The 20,429-nt window shown below is 34.9% G+C and overlaps 1 protein-coding gene across 6 annotated transcripts; it reads left to right on the top strand.

Moving 5' to 3' along the window:
* Window positions 1–245: 245 nt before the first annotated feature.
* LOC105229369 (cyclin-dependent kinase 4) lies at window positions 246–15,434 on the top strand. 6 transcript variants are annotated; one of them, XM_029552733.2, is made up of 7 exons: window positions 246–473; window positions 5,624–5,874; window positions 11,340–11,505; window positions 14,074–14,209; window positions 14,283–14,611; window positions 14,731–14,866; window positions 14,932–15,434. In XM_029552733.2, exons 2-7 carry the CDS (start codon window positions 5,784–5,786, stop codon window positions 15,013–15,015), a joined length of 942 nt encoding a protein of 313 aa, XP_029408593.1. In that variant the 5' UTR covers window positions 246–473; window positions 5,624–5,783; the 3' UTR covers window positions 15,016–15,434. The 6 variants fall into 6 exon arrangements, with proteins under 6 accessions (XP_029408593.1, XP_029408594.1, XP_011207941.1 ...); XM_029552734.2 differs by lacking the exon at window positions 246–473 and adding an exon at window positions 481–628; XM_011209639.4 differs by lacking the exon at window positions 246–473 and adding an exon at window positions 481–687.
* The last annotated feature ends 4,995 nt before the right edge of the window (window positions 15,435–20,429 follow it).

Genomic DNA, 20,429 nt, shown 5'->3' with positions numbered 1-20,429 from the left:
TGCCTATCTCATTTTCTATATTTCATTAACATTCTCTGCTCAACAACAGAGATGCTGTTAATAGCCGGCGATATTGTTAACAGTGTACACCACGAATTAGATAACTGTGGTTACATACTTCTTCTGTGGTGTCGGCTGTTAGCTGTTTAAATTTTCACCTCCAGAGTATTTAGGAAGCAGAGTTGTTCTCGCAGTACTCTTTAAGCTTCTATTTGTATGTACCCCCATACCTACTTACCATCTTCTGAAAGCCTGTACTCTTCGCAGCGGAACTCTCCAGCTCTTTTAATTTTGTTGCTGACAGCGGGATCAACGATTATACATCATCGAGTTGGAACTGCATGCAAAGGCATTTACGATCTGAGCGAAGTGTTAATATGAGTGAGTTCGGTTCAGATATCCGTCATTACGGCTGTTGAGTGCGATTATTTATGCTGGAGTATTTTTTGGCTTGTTCATCGGACCGCTTTAGTGTAAGTGGATTTTCGTGCGTGATATACATACAACTATCTGTTCGTGTTAAAAATTCATAGATAGGCATTTTGTAAATGTTAAATCAGAGCAAACTATCTAATATAATCAAGAAAGCGAATATAGGGACTTTTAACTTTGATTTAATAAATATGCGGTAAACAGTTAACTGAAATACATTTAATCTATACATACACGCTGAACAAGCAAGCCGAGGTAACGTGTGCGTATTTGTGCCTGCGTGTATTCTCCCCTTTCGTTACTACCGTATGCGCGTACATAGATACACATACACATACATAGGTACAAATCTTCATACATAAGCAATTGCATGTGTGATGCGCACCGCCGATTACTTGAGTACGAATTAGGAGGGCGACAGTGTCTGCGACTGCGTTGATGACTTCGACGACGTCATAATGCTTTGTGCTGTGCATGGTGGTGGCCTTAGTAGCAGAGCTACTTGTCACCACCATGGTCAATGGAATGGCGAACAAGAAAGTTTTTTTACAGATCCATTAAGCCGTTCCAAAGGCAATTTACTTGCTCTCTCTCTGTTATAAGAATGTATATACTTACACATGTATGTGCATGTATTAATCATTGTTAATGCTCAATAGAAAGCAGTTAGGTATTCAAATAACATAGTATACGAAATTCAAATGTGCAAATTTATAAACCCACATGCATATAAACGTATGTATGTATGTACGAAGGTAATTTTAACATCGCAAGCGCTATTCGTTCACTATTGCCTTTTGTTCTCTTCAGCATTCTGCTGTTTTTGCTCTCCGTATTCACACGTCTCGTTTGTTTAGATATATGTATTTATATACAAATATATATGCACATGTATAGGTGCTTGTTATTCATACATAGAAATGTTTGCATGTGCTTATGTACCTAACGTCTATTCAATCGATCGTTCTCATCGCCGCTATTCCAAACAGCTTTTGCTTGTTGGCCTTTCTGTTATGTGTTCGCCTTCGACAGCTGGCTATCGTACGGACCACATTTCAACGCAACTGCTAGCGAATTGACACCCTTGCAGTAGTTTTTTGTATAAAATCGCGTTTACGTCCAGCGGATGTGTTAATAAACGTGTAAAATATTTTCCTGTGTTGTATGTATATGTGTTTATAATTGTTTACTTTCTCTCGAATGCTTTATATAAAGAACTACAAAAAGCAAACATGCAGTTTACTATCGCATTATTTACCGCCTAATCAGTACTCTCCAAATACATGCATACATACTTACTCTGCATGTACATTCAATAACAGACGCGTGCGGTTGTACCTATGTACATACATATGTATGTACATCTGAATGTTCTCATGGGCTTAGGCAATTATTGTTTTTTACATACACACTTAGACGTTGGCAACTTACAGAGATGCTCGAGACGACAACCTACACGAGTAAATACATATTTACATATGTACATACATGAGCATGTTTGTATAGGTAGTAATCTAGTTTTGTAGCTATGTACATACATATATACATATGTATACACATATTGCATATGTACATACATACATATGTACATATGTTCAAACGTGTGTTAAAATGTACAGTGGCGGACAAAAGTCTACATACACCCCCTGTTTTCTTCGATGCGAGAGTATAAAAACTTTTTAGAAAAATGTGTTGATACAGTTTTATTCCAATCGTCTTTCTAATAACAATAAACTTAAAAAATCCATTAATTTATATAAAACAACAAATTTATGGAATAAAAACTCAAAAATTGTGTTGACAAAAGTCTACATACAGTACAAAAATATCTTAGCTCAGTGCGAAAACTTTACAAAATGCTAGTTATTAAAACGTTTTAGTATTTAGTTGGGCCCCTATTGGCATCTATAACTGCTTGAAGACCCCGTGGCATTGATTTTGCTAAATTTGTCAACACTGCAGATGGAATGCTGTTCCATGGTTCCAAAATGCGCTCTTTGAGTATAGCAGTGCTAGAAATTTGGTGGTTTCTAATTCTACGCTCCAAAATCTCCCAGACATGTTCAATAATATTCAAATTTGGCTTTGAGGTGGTGTATTTAATTGCCTGGAAGTATAATTAAGCAACCAGTCCTTAATAGTTTGCGCCGCATGCAACGGATCGTTATCTTGTTGAAATATCCAACCGGAACCGAGCTCTAAATTATTCACCAAAGGCTTCAAATTACGTTCCAACAGAGACTTGTACTTATAACCGTCCATTTTACCTTCAATAAAGTCCAACTTTCCAACTCCAGAGGCGGCAACAGCTCCCCAAACCATTACGCTGCCGCCACCGAGCTTAACAATTGATACTACGTTCTTCGGTTCAAGCGTAGCGTTAGTTTTCCTCCTAACTTTAGCCCCTTCATCACTACCAAAAAGGGTGAATTTAGAATCATCTGTAAATAAAACTTTTTTCCAAAAATCCACTTCCTTTTCTTTGTGTTTTTTGGCGAACTTTAAACGAAGTTTCCGGTTTTTTTCAGAAATAAAAAGTTTCTTCCATGGTGTTCTACTGTGGAATCCGTTATTGTTTAGAGTTCTTTTTTATTGTTCTTGGATGGATACTTTTTTGCGACGTACTTGCTATGTGTTCTACTAAATTTGGAGCATTTATTTTTGGATTTTTGTCTACTTCTTGGAAAATCAGGCTGACGTCTCTACGAGATTGTTTTTTTGGGCGCCCACTGCGTGGTTTATTTTCGTTAAAACCATTATTTTTAAAGTTTTTTACAATTGTATGAACTGCTGCTCCACTTAATTTTAAAATTTAAAAAATTTCATCATAAGATTTTTTTTCTTTTCTTTGTTTTATCACCAAATTCCTTACATCAATTGATATTTCATTTCGCGGAGCCATTATAGCTATGGAAGTGCTTAAACCACAACTAAATTCAATAAATGTCCAACAATAAGCATATTGAAATAAAAGAAAAAGGCTAACGGGACCTTACTGTTAATATAACAATGTACAAAGTATGAGATTCGAACTGTATGTAGACTTTTGTCAAAGCAATTTTTCAGTTTTTCTTCAATAAATTTGTTCTTTTATGTTAAATATTGAATTTTTTTAGTTAATTGTTGTTATAATAAATATTAGAATAAAACTGCATAAATACATTTTTCGAAAAACTTTTTGTACTCTCATATCAATGAAAATAGGGGGTGTATGTAGACTTTTGTCCGCCACTGTATATAGATAAATATATGTATATATTCGAATTTATACAAAAAGCATATATGCCTACATACATACATACAATGGGGTCACTGTACTACCAGCAGCTGAACAGCAGAATACCGCTGAGCTGCCGCAGTTGCCGCCAGCAGACGTCAGCCAAGTAAAATTGCGGTCCTAATCGTGCCGAAGCAACAGAAGAATAATTTACAGCACTGTTTTTAACGGCAGCATAAGTATGTGTTCTAGTATCTCTCTATACACTCCGTGCACCATTGTGTATGTTGAGTTCTGTAAAGGCAAAGTTTCCATTCTGTGCTTCTGCAACATAACACTCAACTGCAACAACGTGTTGTTACTTCTTCGCTCTTTATTATGTATGTGACTTATCTGAAGCAATTTTACCTGTGATTTAAGCATGTTATTTACTACATACATATATAGCATATGTACATACATATGTATGTAGGTTTATAGATGCATGCATAAGTATGTATGAATGTAGATGCTACTGGTTCTAATTACATTTCGGTTTTTCTAATCGCTACAGACACTTTAAATTTGCATATATGCACGTATTTAATATTCGTACATATTTGTATATACGTCGTTATATACATACTTACATACATATGTACATAAGTAAATTAGTAAAATCGATCAAGGAGTTTATCAATATTTTGTTTAAATTAGTGCGGATGGAAATTCTTTCGTATTACTGTCAGTACATACATATGTATGTATGCCTATGTGTCACGCCGTCTGGAGAAGTTGTTTGGAAGAAGATGCGGTAGAAACATCTCAGCATTTTCTTCTTGACTTTCCCGCGTTTGGTAGGTCAAGCCTTAGACACTTGGGGCGCATACCTTCAGACATCTTACCTTTGCAAATTTGTATTGACTACTAACCGTTTTGCCAATCTGTAAGCCCGAACATAGGAGTTCTTTGTTTCAATGGCTTCACAAAGAACTACATTTATCAGTACACGTGCGATCTCTCATCAGCCATCTAACCTAACCTAGTAGGTAGAGAATATTTATAGTTCTTAGTGAAAATCTAGAATAGGCCTACATTCAATCAAACATATCTCAATCCATATATGTATGTATGTACTTGTGCCTAACAGCCTAAAAGCATGCAACATTAAATTGCAGTAAAATGAGTTTTGAATAAATTTACAAGTCGGGTTCGGAATTTCATTCGTTTTCCTATTCGAAAATTAAATCGATATTCCGCCTTTATTTTATTCACATAATTGACTAGTTAAAATGACGAAAGCAATTTGATGCCCTACATATGTACATATGTATGTTTCCGCCAAAACCATGAATTATAGAATTAAAGATTACGAAAGTTTTGTCCCGTCACTATTTTGGAATCCGTTTGACAGAAAGTACATTAGTTGTTTCGTTATGAGAAGCAGTACTTCCTAATTTCATTACTTGGTTATCTTTCCAAATAACATATGTATGTATGTATGTATATACAAATATATATGGATACATATAATGTACAGGAATCATTAGCACTACAAACCCCGTTAAAATATACGTAAACTATGTACATACATACATATGTATATTGATCCAATGCATATGTATTTATGCTTGTAAGTACTTAGTAACAGAGAGAGTCTATAACTGTCTATTATTTTCACCATTTCCCTAAGCAATTGCAACAAACAATATTGTATAATACTTTTGTTAAGTTGTCTTGACCACTAATCGATTCACCGTGTGTGTTTTTCTAAGTATCAGCTGCAGAGTTGAGTTGTGGAGCGAATTATTGCACTGATCCGCTCACTTCAGATTGACCATAAACTGTTTTTACAGCTGCTCTTAGCTTTCGTTGCTTTCTTGACCTTGTCCACTCTGCATTACTCTTCATACACGCGTATGTATGTATGTATGTACTTCATTTCGGATTGTTATTATTTCGCTAATGATTTCATTTCTTTAATATGAATAAAAGCTTAAAAGAATCGTGTTTAACAACCGCAAAAAAATAGTTTGGCAACAAATAAGTGTGAACACAAATTAAATTGTTAAAAGAAATAACGCAAAATAATCAAAAATAAAATAAAGGAGAAAGGAAAACGGAACATTTTAATTAAACCATTAAAACTGCTTTAATGCGGAAAGAAAATTGGATAATGTCCTCGGCGGCGCATTGTGAAGACAGCGAATCCTTACACTATGAAGAGCTCAATGTCATTGGCACAGGTAATTTTTAAATTAAGTAAAACACATTAACGATTGTATGTTGTAGATTCATATAAATCTAGATTATTAAATTAATAATGGAGAGTGAATATAATGAAGGTATTTTGCTTTTAACGATTTAAAATTTACATAAAAATAATTACGTCATTAAAAACAGAAACATATATTAATATAATATTATTATACATAGTTTTAAAATAGACAAACTCGAACACCAACCGCGAATATTTCACCCTATTTTTCTTCTTTACTGGCGTAGACATCACTTACGCGGTTATAACCGATTTAAGAACAGCGCGCCAGTCGTTTCTTTTTTTCGCAAAGGGGCGACAATTGGAGATTCCAAGCGAGCCAAGGTCCTTCTCCAACTGGTCTTTTTAACGGAGTGGAGGTCTTCCTCTTCCCGCCACGTAAAAAACGCCCCCCATGAAAGTAAACATTTCCCCTTATTAGTTATGTTAAATAAAATAAAATAAATTTTACAATGGATAATTCATGTATCAAAACGAATATTACATAAACACATTCACTAACATCCCAAAAACGTACAAAATCAATATCAACATCCCTTATACCACGAATATAATAATCTGTATTTTTACGGATTTTATAACCTAATTCTTTAGAATATATTTCAGAATGTTTTTCGAAATATGTCCGACATTTGAGGAATGTGGTATAAAATTTAGCAATTATTCGAACCTGTCTCGGAAATTAAGGTTTATTCTTTAAATTTTCACAGATAACGTAAATAGTGTTTTTCGAAATTCTATTTTTTTTTTATTTTTAGAACAGTTTGAAGAAAAACACAGGTTTTTAACGAAAAAATCGTCTACTTTGTTTTTAAAATTTGCATGCATGCATACATATGGGCTATGGTGGTCCGATCTGAAGATATTTCTCACAGCATATGGGGTTGGCTTAGGCAATAATCTACGTAAAACTTCGTGAAAATAATTTGTGAAATAAGAAAGTTTTCCATACTTCATTTAAACGATCAATTTGTAAGGAAGCTAGATGCTATAGTAGTCCGATAATAGTTCTTAGTACAATTCTTCGTGGGGAGAATTTTCAAATTTCTTTCAAAACTGAGAGACTAATTTACGTTTGTACAGACGGATCTGGACAAGACACTGATTATTTGTATAAGTATAAAACTTATAGACTATGCGGCCTTTTCTTCTGGATGTGACATAATGTTCATTTGTTCAGAGTACTATGAAACCATACTTGTTTACATAGTCGCACATAACATATTCTTATTTGTAGGTGCACTGAATCAGCAAATGAATTTTTAACTGTTTGTTGTAACGCCATTGGTGGAATGCTAGATAAAAGCAAAATATGTACATATTTCCATACCCAATTCATTACGTATATATGTATGTATGTGTAACATACGAATGTGAATGTTTCGACTTAAATATTTTGTCAAATTTGTTGACATTCTCATAGTATGTCCGCTTTTCTGCCTCTCCGCCGCTTATATTTCATCCACGATTGTACCCATAAGTTCTCGTCATTTTGGCAAACGAATCAACGAACTTTTCACAGACGTTTAGTTGTTTGGCTAGACACGAATTCATAATTGATCTAAAAAGTCTTGAAATGATGTCATTGTGCTCGGAGGAAGGTGAAATATTTAGTTTGTTGGGTGTATTAAACCGAATATGAGTACATACATACATACATACATACATATGTACATACAATGCTCTCAAAACATTTTTAACGAAATTTTATAATGTTTTGTTACTTAGTATAAGAATATACTAGAGTTTTTTATGAATATAGAAGTTTGTGTAAATGTTATGCGAAGGGTAGGAATCTTAACTTATATTTTAGAGCTTTCAAAAAATGGATTTAAATTCGGCGGTGCTTTAGTCAGTACAAACAGCTGTACTCTCATAGAAATAAATACATGTGTATTGGTATGTGTGAAATACAAATATATACATACATATACCATATTAAATTTATATGTGCACACTTCTTGATAATAAAAAGTATTTAAAACAGATAAGAATAAAATGAAAGTATGCCGGCACTTTATCATTTCTAGATTCACTTTTAACGAAATTTCATACATATTTCTAATTGTTCATTCCATGTGTGAATGTAAAGGTACTTATGTCTACTTGACTGGCTTTCCGTGCAAGCTGTAACTTGAGTAAAACTTGTTTGGCAAACAAATGTGGATAAGTTTGTAGATGGGTGACCTCTAATAAGTTTAATAGACTTTCAGGACAAATCTTTTAAGTACCGAGATGAAACAAGATGGCTCTATAGGAGCCGATATCAAATTTGGACAATGGACCTCCATGTCCGATATAAACCAGATTCGGCAGGCAATTCTGACATTCGTTTATTACACTACGGAAGTGGGACTCCAACTTACTCACTTTTCAATATACAAACCAAGAACTAATCAATCTATCCGGATAAAGCTTTGCACAAATAGTGCCTTTGAGGTGTGCTACTTATGTAACGACTAAAACTTATCCAAATCGGACTACAACTGTTTATGGCCCCAGATATGTGGTAACTAGTTCATATTGAGAACTTTTTATCGATATATTTTAGAAATTCGGAGGGAATCCTTTTCTTATAACAGTTTGTTTGTATACTAAAAATGGGTGGAATAAAGTCAATACTTTCCTCAGCCCTCATATAATTAATAGAAAGATTTTGAACTTCCCGTTGACTTTATAACGCATATATCAGTGATTATGTAAGTTATCTTAGTGTAAGTCAGTGAGCGTTAATGAATAAAATCGGGTTAAAACTTCCCCTAGCACCATATAACTAATATCAGGATTTTAAAACATCCAGTTGGCCTTACTCTCTATATCTTGGTGATGGTATGTGAAATATCTTAATGAAACTCAGAGAACATAGTTTTCTGTTAATAATATGTAGCAATGCCAAATATATATAGATCAAATCGGGTCAATACTACACTTAAATACCATACACATAATATAAGAAACCGGTTAACTTCATACCATATATGTATGTATATTGGTTAATTCGTAAAATATCTTAGCATTTGATATACTTAATAATAACGTTATGCGGAATGTTTCAGTCACTGTATGATTTATATATTTACTTATATATACCTGAGTAATATTAAAACATTTTGCAATCAACACGGATTCTTTCTGTGTTTTAATGCAATTTCGATTAAGTTAAGGCTCACAAGATATTCATCGTCAAACAAACTATGAGTTTTCAAGCTAATAACGATTTTTTTCATCGACTCATAAAAACCATAAAAAAATAAATTTGTCTTAAAATAATCCAACTTCCCAACCTTAATGTAGAGTCATCGTCGCTAAATTTCTTCCTAACGAAACTTTTCTTTAAGACTGAAAACACAAAAAGGGGTTTGTTGTCACACAAAAAACTAAAGATGCGGAACCAATTTGAAACAATTTGTACATTGTATTGATTGCTTGCCCAGAGCTTTTTCATACTAAAATATTTATGAAAGATATACCATATGCATACATCTTCTTAGTTTATTGATCAATTGTTTTAATATTATTAAGATTTCGATTTATACTGATGAAAGATTAACACTAATCACTCTAGCGGAGAAATGGCAAAAAGTGGTCGACCAAAATGTTTATTTATTTATTAGTATAAATATAAAAAAATAAGTTAAAGTTTGATTAGAAATACGAAACAAGTTTTTCGACTACCCATTATTTCTTTGCTGGTCATAAATAAAATATTCTGATACGGTAAAAGTACTGTTAACAATGCCGGGTACTATTTCCATTTTTTGTAACTAGCATGCCATCGAACTCACTTGCATTGATGAGTTCATTGCGGGAAGCTGTGCGCATAAACTCATTCGATCAATTGAATATACAAGGTGTTTTCTAAAGTAAACAGGGCTTTATGAATCTAGCGCCCCTGGTGGCGCCATCTATATGTCGACTGATGCGTTAGAATCTAACATTATCGATTGTCCAGTGAGAATTTCATGCCGTTTCATTGATTGGAAGTGAACCTATTGCGTTTTAAGTATCAGTATGTCCGTGTTATCGGTGCGAAAATGAGCCGCAAACAAAGAGTCAATATTAAATTTTGTTTTTAAATTGGTAAAACTTTTACCGAAACGTTTCAATTGATGAAACAAGTTTATGGCGATGATTGCCTATCCCGTAACAGAGTGCACGAGTGGTTTCAACGTTTTCAAAGTGGTCGTGAAGACATAAAAGACGATCAACATGTGGACCAATCAAAATCACATTTTAACTATTAACCATTTCCCGTATCCACCTGATATGTCACCGTGCGACTTCTTCCTTTTCGGAAAAATGCATTTGCCCATAAAATGCAGACGTGAAGGCCTCAAAAGGTTTGCACCGTCATACTGGTGGCCATACCGGCCCACGAGCTAAAACCGTGCTATATGCAGCTGTGTTGAAGCAGAAGGAGACTATTTTGAATAAAATAAATTGATTTTACTGAAAAAAAACATTTGTTCTGTTTTTTTTTTTAAAGTCCTGTTTACGTTGGAAAGCACTTTGTAGACGCAATTATTGGATGTGCAAGTGTTTTGTCGATGGAAACAAAAGAAATTTATTAGATTTAATTTTTTTAACATAAAGATATTATTATTCCTGAATGTTTTTTATAAAGTTCCTTTTTTATCATAAGATGTGCTATATTTAAATGAAACCGATACAAAGGAATCAACAATACCACGATAGAGAATCTCTTTCGAGAGGGACATTCCCACCATGAACGCGCAGGGTTCATTGATCCAATTCCATTCGTAATAGTTTCGCATAAAATTTCGCAATCAAGATTAGGAAGAAAGTGATCTGACCTGACGAGACCAAAATAAATCTATTTGGACCAGATGTGAGGTGGATGTGGTGGATGTGGCGCTACTATCGTCGAGGCACGTAAGGACAACCCTAAAATTTTTTGGTGGTTCGTTGCTGCTATAGGGTTGTATGAATTGGAATGGGGCGGAAAATCTCACAGGTTTCTAGGACGAATGACAGCATCTGATTATATTCATATTTTGGATCAAAACCTCTTAGAAAGCTTGAGTCAATGGGGTCTCACTGTTGAAATATCAAGCACAAAGCATAAAGCAAGAGTTACAAAAAGTTGGTTCCAAGATAAACAAATGAAGTTTCCTTTATTTAACGGTTTTCAGTGTATATACATAGTTTGAACACTAAAATGGTTTGATGTGTTACGAGGATTATTATGGAACTTCACTTATTTGTTTTTTTTCCTTCTCACATTAATATATTATATTACTAAAAGAACATGTTTCGAATTATTAATTTCATTTGTATAATTTTTGTTTCGCCTTTTTTCCGTTTCTTTCGCTTACTTACGTTTAATATCTAACTTCGGAACTGGAACTTTGGAATTACGTAAATCATTAATTTACCAATTACCTCCTAATTTATTGACCGTAATTTGCTAAGGAGCCTATGGAACTGTATATCGTGCAAAAGATAATCAATCAGGAAAAATTGTCGCTATCAAAAAAGTTCGCATACCTATAACGGACAATGGAGTTCCCATGTCAACACTACGAGAGATTGCTTTGCTGAAACATTTAAATGCCTCAGATCATCCAAATATTGTTAAGTAAGTAAATTTTTTAATGAATTGAAAGAATTCCTGAAATTAGGGCCGGATATTATTTTAATGTAAATGTAATGTTATTGGGGCGATAACTTTGGGTATATTAGGTTACTCCTAAAAGTATAAATGATTATGAATCCCTTTTTGGCAAACCTCACCTGATAACTGCTCCAAAATATTTTGAAATAAGTCAATTTTATGCGGCCTAACTTATATTTTATGTGTGGTTAGCAAATGAAATGATTTGAATTATTACAACTACAAATGGAGCTGTGCGAAAGGTATATAAAAATAGTCCATCTATTTTGAGCCAACTCGCTTCCTAAAATAAGAGAAACTAGCTGAAAGTTATTTGCTTCTTCAACATACTGATATATTGATTTCCATCTGAGCATTTGACGTTAAAGAGAACTCCGTGTAGCATTTTAGACCGCGTATCAGAGATTTCGATTAATGTTTCTATAAATTTCTTCTTGTGCACAACTGATCACTCATCCCTTTCTTACGCATAGGGATAATGAGTTGCAACGTGAATGTATGATTCGCCAAGCGTTGGTGAGTACATATTCGAACAAATTATACCAGATGTTCATGGGAACAGGATACAATCCGGATTCGGATAGAATTACGACGGATACAATTACGACAAAAATTTATCGTTACTTTTTTCGGTTCAGGCTGTGACAATTGTTACAAAAACAACATAGAGAGGCATGTACATAAATTGTAATCAAATAAGTAGCTACGTAATATGTGAAATATACTTAATTTATTTGTTTTTGGTGAAAATATTTGAGTATTCTTCAAATAAATACATAGTCGTGACTTACTGCGTTGTTGCTATCAAAAATCAAAACAGAGCTCAATGCAACTTCGTTAAAAATGTGCATACATACTTTTCAAGACCACAGATTTTTATTACAACATACATACATATTACTAAAGGTCTTTAAATATTGTACACTTCTTATTGATAGATCTTGGTACCACGCCAATAAAAGATTCACTTCAAACCCTACGATATTTCATTTCCTAAAAATTACCACTTTTGCCGTATTTTCAAATTTTTCATTTGTGCAATTCACAAGTCTCATAAAGTTGTAAGTTATAACGATTCGAAAACATAGCATTGAAAATTGTAAATGTGTAAACTCATTTTTGTATGAAATCCAACAACAATTTTTTTAAACAAGTGTAAAAATTTATAATTTTACGATTTTACGATGCTTTACGACAGGTTGTGAGTACCCCAATTGTATAAGCCAGAAATTTCAGAGGAACGTTGTTTATTTGGATACATACATATGTATGTATGTACATATATCTGTGCATACATTTTTTTGATCATGTAATATACATACATATGTATATGTATATATATGTACATATGTATATACTTAATTAAAACACCTAATTTCATAAGCAAATTTATTTCCACATCTGGCGATAATGCCAGCAATTAGTAGCTTGTTTTTACTTATGAGTATATTTGTGTTTGCATTTTTAAAGTTCTCTGGTATTCGTATAAATCAGCTGTTAGCTACACTTGATGTACTCATGGATATATATAAGTGCATTTGTTTGTAACTTTGCGCTACAGCTGATAGTGAACATTCTCCGATTAAAGGGAGTCACCCAAAAAGTCACCACAATATCACTGAATCATTCTCTTCAATGATAGGAACAGCAAATTTAAGAGCTGTGTCTCTAACTTTTAGCGAGAATACAACATCCCTCTCATATACTCATTTTCTATTGAATCACACAAGTTATAGAATAAGTACTCATTTTCTGAGTTAAATTTATGTTATTGGAGTGCCCGCTTCATTGTCTTGTCGCTCTTGTCGTTTAAAACAGATTGACTGATTATTAATGTTGCCAGACAATGTATATTTACCAAATAATTTACCTTACATACAGGTTAGTCAGAAAACTAATAAAATTTTTTTCGAAGAGTTCTCTCTCTCTCGCTCTACGTACAGTATGTCATAGCACACAACATGAAAGTATAACATTGCTTACCTTTATCTCCTTAAAAGATTATCTCAGTGTGACCCTCTGAAAAATCACTAATTTTCGCGATTTTTTTTCAATATTGAAATTAATTAATCGCTCCGATTTTACATTCATCTCGAATAAAAAATGATTTTTTTGTGTTTATTTATTGGGCGTTTCATAGTTAAATAAATGGTTGAAATGACACTTATAAAAAATAGTCCTGTACGATATCTACGATTGCAGCCGCAATTTTGATCTAAAACAAAAATTTCAAAAAGATTATTAATCTGTAGGAAAGGCGCTATCGCGTTATGGAAGCTTTTTGTTTTTTTTTTTTTTAATTTAACAAAATGAGCGATAGAGAACGACGTTAAAAATGTTCTCTCCAAATTTGAACTACCGTAATAATTTGAATTTCGATTTCAACGGTTTCAGTGACTCCTGTCGTTCCTAAAATGTATTCATGTACATGTATATATGAGTAATCCAACTGATGAGCATAATTCCTGAACTTATAATCATAATTTGATAATGTATAGATATAAAAATATACTTTTTTATTTAATTCTTTAGACTATTTGAAGTGTGCCAAGTTCTTGAACGTGAGGATCAGTTGATGGTACTTTTAGTCTTTGAACATTTGGAACAAGATCTGTCTGATTTGATTGAACGTCTTCCAAAATCGGGAATGCCACCAGTTACAATACAGGTGAATACTTATCTGCAGAAACATATATATGTGTCGGTCTTAAATAATATAATAATAAAATGTTGAACAATAGCGCTTATCATGTGAACTATTAACCGGGGTGGACTTTTTGCACTCCCATCGAATTATTCACCGTGATTTAAAACCACAAAACTTACTCATTTCTTCGCAAGGGCATCTGAAAATTGCAGATTTTGGATTGGCAAAAACATATGATTTTGAAATGAAACTAACTTCCGTAGTGGTGACACTTTGGTATCGTGCACCTGAAGTCCTGTTGGCCCAATCGTACAATAGTTCGGTTGACATTTGGAGTGTTGCTTGTATCATAGCTGAAATGTTTTCACGCAAAGCTCTATTCCCAGGCACATCAGAAGCTAATCAACTGGATAGAGTTTTTGAGTAAGTGTTGAAAAACTATTTTCTACAATTTTGTTGATTTTAGAACTTTTATATATGTATATAGAAAATATTTAATGGAACTAATTTGAGATCCAATGTCCTTATTAATACCTTTTCAGGTTAACTGGACGACCCACATCTCAACAGTGGCCCCAATCAATTTCGCTTTCAAGAGAACATTTTCCACCCCGTCTTCCAAAACAACCAAAAGAGTTGTGTTCAAATTTATGTGATTATTCCAATGATCTATTAAGTGTAAGTTAAAAAACAGTTTACATTATAAACATTTACTAAATAATTTTTTGTTTACTATAATTCAGCAAATGCTATCATACGATTTTCGATCACGACCCTCCGCATTGGCATGCTTAAAGCACGAGTACTTTAAACAGGAACCCATTTAACAATTTTCCCCGGTTAATAATATTGTAAATTTTATATAAGCTTTTTCATAAATTGTTATATTTTTCATTAGCGATTATAGGATTTTAAAATTAGAACGTAATTGTAAGAAAAATTTACATTTATTTTATATTTAGATATTCTATTATATGGTACATACAAATGATGAAATTGCATCATATATACACATATGAAAATGAAAATGTAACCTTAATCTCAGAAACCTGTCATTTAGAAATAATTTATAAAAATTTCTTGGTGCCCATTTATTTTTTTAAGTTTTTGGGAACGGTTGTCAAACCTAAAAGTGTTCACTAAGGCATATTTTATCCAAGTTTTGGTGGCCTAATCTTTGTCCAAAAAGGTGTGTTGTAAATCAGTCAGCGTCTAGAATAAAAATAATACCTTACTAAGAAGATAATTATAGCGTTCTTCTTCTTCTTTACTGGCATTGACACCACTTACGCGATTATAGCCGAGTTAACAGCGCTCCAGTCGTTTCTTCTTTTCGCTACGTGGCGCCAATTGGATATTCGAAGCGAAACCAAGTCCTTTTCCACTTGGTCCTTCCAACGGAGTGGAGGTCTACCTCTTCCTCTGCTTCCCGCGGCGGGCACTGCGTCAAATACTTTCAGAGCTGGAGTGTTTTCGTCCATTCGGACAACATGACCTAGCCAGCGTAGCCGCTGTCTTTTAATTCGCTGAACTATGCCAATGCCGTTGTATATCTCGTACACCTCATCGTTCCATCCAATGCGATATTCGCCGCGGCCAATGCGCAAAGGACCATAAATATTTCGCAGAAGCTTTCTCTCGAAAACTCGCAACGTCGACTCATCAGTTGTTGTCATCGTCCAAGCCTCTGCACCATATAGTAGGCGAGGAGGCTTATCCTATGGTTGTTGGCGCAGATTGTGGAGTCTCCTGTTTTATGGATTGGGCAGAGCACACTTAAATTCCGATCGATGCTGATGCATGCTCCTTATCAGTTATTCGCCGCCGTGTTTGTCGGCAATCCCCATCGGCCCCCGCCGCTTTGTTTGTTCTTCAGATGGGTAATTGCTATTCGAACTTCTTCATGGTCAGGCAATGGAACGTCTGCTCCATCGTCATCGATTGGGGAATCGGGTTCGCCTTCTCCTGGCGTTAGACGTTCACTCCCATTCAGCAGGCTGGAGAAGTGTTCCCTTCATAATTTAAGTATGCTCTAGGTATCGGTGACTAGATCACCTTTGGGGGTTCTACAAGAGTATGCTCCGGTCTTGAAACCTTCTGTAAGCCGCCGCATTTTTTCGTAGAATTTTCGAGCATTACCCCTGTCGGCCAGCTTATCACAGAGCAGGAGTGCAAGCCGAGTAGAAAATCGTTCGGCTGTCTGTTGTGTTTGCAGCTTCTCGAACTCAAACCTTTCTTGTGTTTTTTGACGTGCATTTTTTTGCTGCACAGAGGCGGATGCGAATCTTGGCTGCAACAAGATAGTGGCCCAAGTCGATGTTAGGACCTTGGAGCGCACGCACGTCTACAACACTGGAGACGTGTCTTCCGTCTATCACAATATGATCGATCTGGTTGGTGGCTTTCGATCCGGAGACAGCCAGATATCTTGATGTACATATTTTCTTGTGGTGGAATCTATTACTACAGATAACCATATTTCGGGCCCCGGCGAAGTCGATCAGCCTCAACCCATTTGGGGATGTTTCGTCGTGGAGGCTGAATTTACCGACCGTAATGCCAAAGATACCTTATTTGGCCACCCTGGCGTTATAGTCGCCAAGTACGATTTTGACATCGTTAGCGTTACAAATCAAATTTTAGGTAGCTACGAATTGTGCAAAGCTGGCACTAAATCATCTGCTATCAGAGCCGTAGAGACGAAAATCTACTCAAAATCTACCTGTGCGATTCGGATTTAGCGCCTTCAATAGAGAAATTTATCACAGTTTCACAGCTGATTTAGACACTACGAAGATATAATTAAAAAAACAATGCTTCTGAATTAAATGCGGCCTTTATTTGTATTGTTCTATCCAAAAATCCATTGAATGATGCGATGTGGGGGTAGCTTCAATTTCAGGCATCAAATAGTCGGTTATGACGCCGCGATAACGCTCACCATTGACGGTTACGTTCTCACCGACATCATTTTTGAATAAATATGGACCGCTTATTCCACCGGCCTACAAACCACACCAAACCGTTTTTTTTTTCTGGATGAAATGGCAACTTTTGAATCTTTTCAGTTTGTTCTACGTCCTAAATGCGACAAGTTTGCTTGTTTAAATACTCATTGAGCTAGAAATCGGCTTCGCCGGTGAACAAAATTTGGCTCGAATGCATCGTATCTTTTTTTTCAACAGCCCATAGCGCGAAGTACATAGATGCATATTGCTTGCTTTCAATTCAAGATACCGACATAAAATTGTCAATACGACAGTTCAAGTTGCTGCGAATGGTGCTGAATCGACTCACCAAGGTCTGGGCTACGGCTGCTATGTTTTCTTCACTGCGTGCTGAAGGTGGTCTATCGGTAAATTATTATCTAATAAGGAATGCTGGGTCTTAAGATGGGTGATGGTGTTGCGAATAGTATGCTCAGTAGGCCAATTATGTTGACCATAAGTTGAGCGAAAGCTATTGAAAAAGTACCTCTACTTAGACTACTTTCACATATACTTTTATATACATACATACATATGTATGTATTACGATTTCAAAATAGACATAATCCGACTACGTATTTACATATTACAACACAATTTTAATTTTTATCACAATATTTCACTTTACATAAATGAATCAGAACCAATGAAGATATCGGAATAAAAATTTGTACAAAGGGCTCATAAATCGAATATATTGATTATAATATCTTAACAATCATAAAGTTTCTCAGTGTTGATAATAGACATACTCGGTTTAGTTATTTCATCTACCCCCACATACCTCGCTTTTCGTAATTCCAAGATATCGCGACTCACATAAACAAGAAAGATAAGTTGCCGTATTTTTCATGAATGAATAATATTTAAATAACAAAAGAAAAAGTAAAACTTTATTAATATGAAAACATAAGAAAGACTAGAAATTCAATCAAAAATTAAAAATGGATACAAAATATATGTAAATAAATTATAAAAATATTCAGACTCTGTAGACGAACTTGCGGCCATTGAAGTCTATTTTTCCCAAAAATTTCTTCAAAGTTTGCTGAACCGCTTGTTTTTTACGTTGAGGTAAAGTTCCTTGTAACAATTAATATAATTTACTGCGAGAAACTTTTGCACTTTTTTCACATTCAGGAAGGTTTTTTAAAACCCTTCAATGCTTTGTCAATTATGCTGCTTTAGAAATTTGATGTAAAGTTAAATTTTGACGATCACTTATATCTGGCAACCTGTGGCACACTGACGCATATACCAACACAGGAAGAGCAGTCGGGAGAGCAGGAAGCATGTATACCAGCACATAAGTCCTCACAGTTAGAAGAACAAGAAGCTTACATACGAGTTCAATGGTACTCAGACCCCGAAGAACAGTTAACGTGTATACCAATACAAGGGTCCTCACAACTTGAAGAGTAAGATAAAGTTAAAGCAGAAATGAATTAGTCTTTGCAATAAGACCCAGATTTGCAAGGTATAATGCATGAAGTGGAGTTGAACTAATATAAATCGAGTGAAGAAATAGTTGTAGGAAACCCAGTGGTGTGGCCTCTTGCTACGAGTATGGAGGAGCGAAGATGGGCAAACATCTGGGGAAATTTTAACACCTTAGATTCTTACTACTTACGAGATTAAATAACGGTCTGCTGCAAACGCACTTAATATCTTTTTACTGGTTCTCGACATGCAGTTATTTCAGGATTTTTTGTGATAATTGCAGATTTCCTATATTTTGAGCGTGTAGATAGAAGTGTAATCTATGTTTTTTTAATGAAATTTGTATCAAATATTCTTGTACATTTAACTAAACCATGAACTTCGGGTCTACAAAAAGAGAAGATACATTAATTTTGTTAACTCTAAATAGATATCTTTACTAGGGTTTGTACTTTTTAATATAGTTCAAAGCTTCTCCGCTCTTGACAGCCCATATTAATCATTGGATAATATTCGACCGAATAGACCACGCTCAACACACAGTGAAGAGAATATAGTAGCCGTAGCTGGGAGTGTACACGAAAACCATGAAGAGTCGATTCGGCGCCGTTCGCAGCAACTTGGACTGACGTATGGAACGACTTGGCGCATTTTACGCCGAGATCTTTGATTAAAAGCATATAAAACACAGTTTGTAGAGGAACTGAAGCCGCTCTTCCTTTCCAACATGGCTTCGTTTGCGTAGGGGTTGATTCCTTTCCAATCCCACCAAACACTCAGCATAATCTTTCGAAGCATCAATCCTGGCTTTGTGACCATTTGTTGAGCTTCACCACGCTTGGACCATGATCTTTTTCGCGCATTATTGTTACCATTCACTTCAGAATTGATTCGAATTAATTTCTTTTCAGCAAAGAATCGCAGATGTTAATTCGGTCCATTAAACTTTTCACAGACAATTCATGTGGTACCCAAACATCGAACTTTTTTTGTAGCAACCTTTTTTTAATGGTTCAAACCGTTTGATGATGAATGTTAATTTCCTTAGCGATGTCCTGGTCAATCTTTTCCATAATTTCATCGACTTTTTCAACAATAGGTCGACCAGAGCGAGGTACACCTTTCACATCGAAATGTCCAGAACGGATGCTAGTGAACCATTGTTGTTTCCGTAAACTTCACAAATTTCATTGGTGGCTTATGTGGCATTCTTCTTTTTTTATACAAAAATTTCAAAATATAGCGAATTTCTTCATTATTTTCATTCATTTTTGAACAGTTGTAATTTTTGTTAACTTCCCCAAATTGAATTTTAAAATCTTACCTCTCCAACACTATATGTATAAGACGATGTTATTGGTAGCATTGGAGATATACGACTACAACGTCCCAATATTTGCAAAGTTTCATTATTCGGTCCAAAAAGGAAAGTATATGTTTTTGCCATGATAGATGACGTTAAGCTATCAACCAAATAACAAAAGTCTCCTATCCATTACTACATCAACAGTATCAGCTCCAGTCATATCACATATCCAAGAAAGAAATACATCACTTTTTTGAAGGAGTGAGCTACTAAAGTGAACGCACAACACCAGGCGAAGGCGAACCCGATACCCCAATCGATGACGATAGAGCAGACGTTCCATTGCCCGATCATGAAGAAGTTCGAATAGCAATTGCCCGCCTGGAAAACAACAGAGCGGCAGGGGCCGATGGATTGTCGGCCGAGCTATTCAAACTCGGTGGCGAAGAACTGATAAGGAACATGCATCACCTTCTTTGTAAAATATGGTCGGATGAAAGCATGCCCA

The sequence above is a fragment of the Bactrocera dorsalis genome, chromosome 3 (genome assembly GCF_023373825.1).
Source record: "Bactrocera dorsalis isolate Fly_Bdor chromosome 3, ASM2337382v1, whole genome shotgun sequence".
Lineage (NCBI taxonomy): Eukaryota > Metazoa > Arthropoda > Insecta > Diptera > Tephritidae > Bactrocera > Bactrocera dorsalis.
The sequence above is the reverse complement of the archived record's forward strand: the minus strand, read 5'-3'. Positions and strand labels throughout refer to the sequence as shown.

What these genes read in the sequence shown, in the direction of transcription:
- LOC105229369 (XM_029552733.2), top strand. Translation starts at nt 5,784, where the DNA reads ATGCGGAAAGAAAATTGGATAATGTCCTCGGCGGCGCATTGTGAAGAC. An exon ending in GCTCAATGTCATTGGCACAG is followed by an intron (nt 5,875 to 11,339) that starts GTAATTTTTAAA and finishes TAATTTGCTAAG; the next exon opens with GAGCCTATGGAACTGTATAT. An exon ending in ATTCCAATGATCTATTAAGT is followed by an intron (nt 14,867 to 14,931) that starts GTAAGTTAAAAA and finishes ACTATAATTCAG; the next exon opens with CAAATGCTATCATACGATTT.